The sequence below is a fragment of the Silene latifolia genome, chromosome 5 (genome assembly GCF_048544455.1).
Source record: "Silene latifolia isolate original U9 population chromosome 5, ASM4854445v1, whole genome shotgun sequence".
In the NCBI taxonomy this organism is placed as follows: Eukaryota; Viridiplantae; Streptophyta; class Magnoliopsida; order Caryophyllales; family Caryophyllaceae; genus Silene; species Silene latifolia.
In genome coordinates, this window is record NC_133530.1 from 73,102,725 (window position 1) to 73,108,724 (window position 6,000).

The window sequence follows — 6,000 nt, forward strand, 5'->3', positions numbered from 1 at the left end:
AAATCCGAAAGCTAAATTTAACAATTTATTTCAAAAAATTCTCTTTAAAAATCCTGTAACTATAATAGGAAAAACATGCCATTAAAAACTTATATAAAAATAAGATTTAGGAATTTAATTGATAAATATTTTCAGAAAATATCCAAGTCATTTAAATTTAATAGATTTAATTTTCGTTCTTAGAAATACTCTATTGTTTTGTCAAAAAAAAAGGGGAATATTACATTCAAAATATGGAATTTTTTAAATTAACGAAAATAAGTTTTAAATAAATGAAAAAAATAATTTAAACGTAATATAGGCAACCAAATAAAGTAAAAAAAATATTATTTAAAAACACATACTTACTCATATTGAGTAATTTTATTTAAAAAAATAATACTCATTAGATCTATGATATTCACTAATAATTTTATAAAAAATAAAAAATCAACTTTTAAAAAAATAACCATCAGATCTATGAGAAATTGAATAGAAAAAAAATCAGAACAAAAAATGAAACAAACATAGCTGATAGTGAGAGAGATTATCAACTGGGTGAACATTATCGAGTAAGGAGATGATATATTGTTTAATGAATGAGGATTATAGAGAGAAATTATAGGTTTGAGGGAGTGATATAATGACGGTGACTGGTGAGGGCGTGTTTGATGAGAGAGAGCGAGGGAGAAAGAGGCGTGTGAAGTATGTTTTGGAAGTATGTTAGGTTAGCATTGCTAATTTACTATAAGGTGAAAGTGGGGCCTTTGGCGATATATACTGATATTTTAATGGGTTAGTTTGAGGTTGTTTAAGCCTATTTTAATCATATTTAGATTTTGAGCCAACAGTTTGTTATTGAGCCTATTCAGATTGACACGAATTATAGAGTAAAACGAATCACCCTGGGAGACGGTTCATTGCAACAAATAAACTATTTATCTAATACTGATAAGTAAGTTGTTTTTATATACAACGAAATCGTCTCACCGTGTAAAACCGTCTCATGTAATAACGACTGTATTAATGTTATTGTCTTTACTATATTCTTACTTACTTAATTTTGTATATTTGAATTTCAATATTTCTACATTTTCTCTATTCATAATTTAATAATAACAATTGTTTAACAAGTAACCCCGTGCAATTTTTGCACGGGATTAAAACTAGTTTCTTGTATTCGTAGAATTCATGTGCTTTCGCTACACCTAGCCCTAGGGTCCAGGCACTCCATGTTAGTCGCCCCCTGGTTAAATTTTATTGTTCAAGCTGTGACTCGGCCTATGGGGAGGTAGGCCATCTCGGGTTGTGCCAGAATGGCTAAGGCTTGACCATGGTTTGGCTTTACAGGCACGGGTTAGGATGGTGGGTGGGAAGACCGATTGACAAGTTTTTTTTTTTTTTTTTTTTTTTTTTTTTTTTTTTGTTCCCGTAAAGTTTTAATGAAAGTGACTTGATCAAAATTCTTACGAAAAATTGTTCCACCGATGGTAATCCGTCAACAAAGGTCGACCCACAATAGAAACATCCAACCACAAATTGTATGCAAGGTGGCCCACAAAGCTAGTGTTCACGTGAGAAACCGAGGGGCCACCAGAGCAAGGCTTAGTGATAATTCGGGATGTGTTTTTATTCCCTTTCTTTGAAGACCCGGCACTATTCAAACCTTCAGAGCACCACTCAAAATGACCCGTCTTTGCCGGTTTAACCATCATAGTGGATGTAGAAGAAATATGAACCTCCTCATCCACGGGTTCCTCCCCCCTCTTCCTGTTGAGCCATCTCAAACTGCTCACTCCCGAGTCATAATTCATATCATCGTCACATACAAACTTGGAGTCGTCCTCCAAAGAAACCCGAGGACGTGATTAAAACCTAGGTTCTGGTTGCAGTGTAACCTCACGATGAAGCTGCCTTTGAGGAGCTTTTGCTCGTTTCGGTGCTGTAACCTGTCAATTTCGAACTCGACTCTAATCAGCAACATTTTTCCCCTTTTCAGCCATCTAATGAAAAAAAATTGTTAGAAACAAGAAGCTAACAAATAATTTCCTAAAAATATTTAATTAGCAGAACACGTATAGCAGAAAGACAATAAAATTAATTAAAAAATAAAAAAGCGGATTAACGTGGAATAGTAACGTCTAGAGTTGGGTCCAGACGTGACTATTCCACGTTTGAACCTATGCTTGGACGTGAGGCCTCCACGTCCAGACATGGGTCTAGACCTAGGTTTGAGGGGTAATTTTGGTGCGTAATTGGAGTTTTATTCGTACTCTAATCTGTTCTAATCTATGAAAATTTAACGAAGTCAATGAAAAGTGTGCAAAATTTGATCACTTTCATAGTGGATTTGTTGTTGCTGATGATTGATTTAAAGTTTAGTTGAAGTTGATTTGTTGTCGTCGACGGAAAATTTGAAGTTTTGAAAGCGGTTTTTGATTTTGATTTTAATGAGGTCTTAGTATTTAAGGTTTAATGACAAGGAAATAGAAGGTAGAGCTAAAATGGATGGTTCAAAGTTTATTAAAGATATTTAGTAATTTGTCGACGAAAGATAGCGATTGGATTTGGGGTTTAACCTTATTAAAACTTTTAACGATAGCCAATCAGACTCGGCCTATCGGGCTTCCAAAAAGAAGTGGTTATGGTCGACCCGGTAGCAAATCCCAAACCCACTTTCAGAACCAAAAAATAGATATTCAGCCCAGCATAAGTCCAACCCAAGCCTGCATTAACAACTAGTACCAGTGTTCCTAAAGCCTACTGCCAGAGTGCCAGACGATTCATTATTGTTTTTTTTTTTGGTCTAAACCATCCGGTAATCCGAGCCCACATTGGGCCGACTAATCCGGATTTCGGGGCGTGTCCAAGGATTACGGTATTTAAACCCCTCCCAATCGCAGTTGTGGGGGATCGATCCGCAGACCTCCCGCAACCCCATGCTACCACTGCGCCAACCAACGATTGGTAGACGATTCATTATTGTAACACCATTACTTGCCTAGCTGTGCACGGTTCGGAACCGGAATCCCAAAAACCATGGCCCGGAATTAAAAATTCCGGACTTGGGCCAGACCGGAAAAATTCTGGTCCAAATCTGGACCGGAATATTTCCTTACATATCCACCTTTTCAATTTTCAGTCCAAAATTGGATTAAATAGTCCTACAATGTTTTTTCAAATTATATTTTAAGAAAAAAGATCAAGTAACTATAATTCCGGTCTTTCCGATCCGGACCGGAAACCAAAATGTTAAAAAATATTGCCTTATCTTATTCCGGTGTCATAGATTCTGGTCCGGACCAGTCTAGACCGGATTGTACACACCCGTGGTAGTTGCCTTATCTTATTTTCCTGCACTTAATATCAGGCACTCTCAAGATACGAGACTAGCACCACAGAAATGCTAAATTTGTAATAATGGGCATCTCTACTGCATTCAACCTCACTCCCAATCGTTCTTTCTTCTCTCAGTTGTCACCACCTAACCTTCAAACACCATTTTCCGCCACTCTCCCTTTCAAACACTCGACATGTCCAAATGTTCAGGTTTCCTTTGTTGCTCTTTCAAGAAGAATGTTTATCCCATCAGTGTCAGGCATATGGGATGCCTTGACAGGCGGCAGCAACAACAATCCTCGCGAAGCTGTTATTGCTGTTCGTCGTGGCATGCTTCTCTTCAGACAGGTACCTTCACCACCCCTTACTTTAGTTATGCCCTCTTGGTCTGCCACTCAACCCGCCCTATGAACCTAACATGCTTTTGTGTTTCTGCCATTCGTATATTATGCGATTTTGTCCCTGTGCTGCCCTTTTTACTTGGCGTCTTGACTGATCACGAAACATGGTTATTGTGAAGGGTGATGTAATGGGGTCACTTGTTGAGTTTGACAAAGCAATTGAGCTTGATCCTCGTCAAAAGGCATGTACGTCTTAAACTCTATATTTATTGTTGCTGTAAGATTACCATGAATTACTGCTGCCATCTTTGAAAATTACAATCTGAAATATTATTTCGGTTTCAGATTCATGGCAAAGAGGACTTTCCCTGTACTACCTAGATAGGTACTCTCTTGATTTTCTTAGAAACATGGTTATTGATATATCATGTGTATCAGTGTATGTCTATGAAGCGAGTCGTTTATGAGTAGAGAGTTGTAGGTTTGAAGAAGGGGCGGAGCAATTTCGGATTGATGTGGCCCAGAATCCGAATGATACTGAAGAGTCCATCTGGTGCTTCCTTTGTGAAGCTCAATTGTATGGTGTTGACAAGGCTAGAAACCAATTTCTCAAGGCAAGTTTATTCTTCGGCCTCTTAACTTATCTGCGTAAAAGTCATGAAAATGTATTGGTACAGAAGTATTTTCAGATACAAATCCAATGATTTTTGTTTCAGGTTGGTAGAGATGGAAGAGCCGTGATGCGGGAAGCCTATAATTTGTTCAAAGATGGAGGAGATCCTGACAAGGTGATATTCTCATTCAAGTATCAACTGAAACTTTTTTCAAATATTAAATAGTTTATCTACAATATGGTTTGATATTCGTCTTGTTCACTTCAATCGCTCAATTGTGAGGACTGTTCAAGTTGATCAACGTGAGTTCGGTTGCATATCAGCATTACAGCATGTATAGCTTCACCAGTAGACTCTAATAAAGTTTCTACAGCCTTAGATACAACATAACATGACCTGGTCTGATATGAGGAGGGCAAGTCTGATGTACGCAGTCTTACTCGTATGTTGATTTTACTCGTATGTCCCTACATTGACCAACAACTACTTCAGAAGCTTAAATAAGTAGACGGTTTTTTCTGTTTTCTTCTTTTTGTGTAAAGGGTGCAATGAAGATAGTTTCTTATGCTGGCGGGTTTGAACTCATCACTTTACTTGATAATCTAGCTGATACATGCGAAAGAGTAAACAAGTTGGTGTATGGATAATAATGTCATCAAATAATCCTCTAATCTGTTGAATTTTCCGTAGTTGTTCAAGACATTCTCCGGCAGTCAAGGTGCCGAGTATTTCTATGCTTCCCTCTATGCTGGGCTCTATTATGAATCACTGGTATTCTCATGTCACTCTTTTCTGCATATTAGCATATTATGTTTTCGGGCCTTTTTTTTTTTCTGCGAACACACGGGCAGAGGTATAATGGGTAGGTAAAAAATAATAAACCGGGTTCATCAATTATAAGAGTACAACTTAAAAGAAAAGTTCAATAACAACCTCTTCGAAACAAAAAATAATCACCTTTATAAAAAAACGTGAACAAATGAAGGCGACAAAGATGGGAGAAACAGAGATTGCAATGTACCTATGAAATGTTATTTTGTTCTGAACCCATTTAATTACTATGAATCTTTGTGATTTCTGAATAGGGCAAACCAGACATGGCTAAGAAATACATCGTCGCTGCATGCCAATCTCCTTACGGGCAAAGGTTCGAACCATGACTTGCACGCTATGTATTTGTGTTAGTTTACTTGTTTCTCATGACTAACTTATACTAATCTCATCTCAGGTCTGATGATTACATGGCTTCACTAGCTAAAGTACATTGTCTCTGTAGAAAGTGGGAGTTGGACATCCCTCAAAATTCAACTTGATGTAATAGCTTTTTCTACAAAAAAATTCCATCAACTTTTCTCATAAATTTTGCATTATAGGCACAATAGTATTATGTGATCCAAATAAAAGGACTAGTTCATATGTCTATGCTCCTTGTACTTGTATAAATAATGTTCATATCATTAGTGAAATTATAAAGCTTCCAATTCTTTACACATTATCACCATCTTAAGTGATCCTATGTGAATCGAGTGCTTGTAACCAAAACGCAAACCCGGCTACTTTTCCTTCCGGACCAGCCACCATTATACCCATCCCGATGCAACTTATTGATATTAGGGCAGAGTACGGATCGGGTATTTGATCCAAAGTGCTAGTTCGGATCGGATATCCATATTAAAAATCCTGAAGTTAGATATCCAATATCCAAACCAAATGTTTCGGATAACCAA

The 6,000-nt window shown here is 37.1% G+C and overlaps 1 protein-coding gene across 1 annotated transcript; it reads left to right on the forward strand.

Annotated features, from left to right (window-relative positions):
* The first annotated feature begins 3,302 nt into the window (after positions 1-3,302).
* On the forward strand, positions 3,303-5,763 carry LOC141657553 (uncharacterized). Its single transcript, XM_074464824.1, has 8 exons — positions 3,303-3,666; positions 3,839-3,905; positions 4,005-4,044; positions 4,141-4,273; positions 4,376-4,447; positions 4,964-5,044; positions 5,359-5,420; positions 5,502-5,763. Exons 1-8 carry the CDS (start codon positions 3,400-3,402, stop codon positions 5,584-5,586), a joined length of 807 nt encoding a protein of 268 aa, XP_074320925.1. The 5' UTR covers positions 3,303-3,399; the 3' UTR covers positions 5,587-5,763.
* The last annotated feature ends 237 nt before the right edge of the window (positions 5,764-6,000 follow it).

Coding starts and splice junctions, on each gene's coding strand:
- LOC141657553 (XM_074464824.1), top strand. CDS start 3,400: ATGGGCATCTCTACTGCATTCAACCTCACTCCCAATCGTTCTTTCTTC. Junction 5,045..5,358: donor GGCTCTATTATGAATCACTG/GTATTCTCATGT, acceptor ATTTCTGAATAG/GGCAAACCAGACATGGCTAA. Junction 5,421..5,501: donor CAATCTCCTTACGGGCAAAG/GTTCGAACCATG, acceptor ATCTCATCTCAG/GTCTGATGATTACATGGCTT.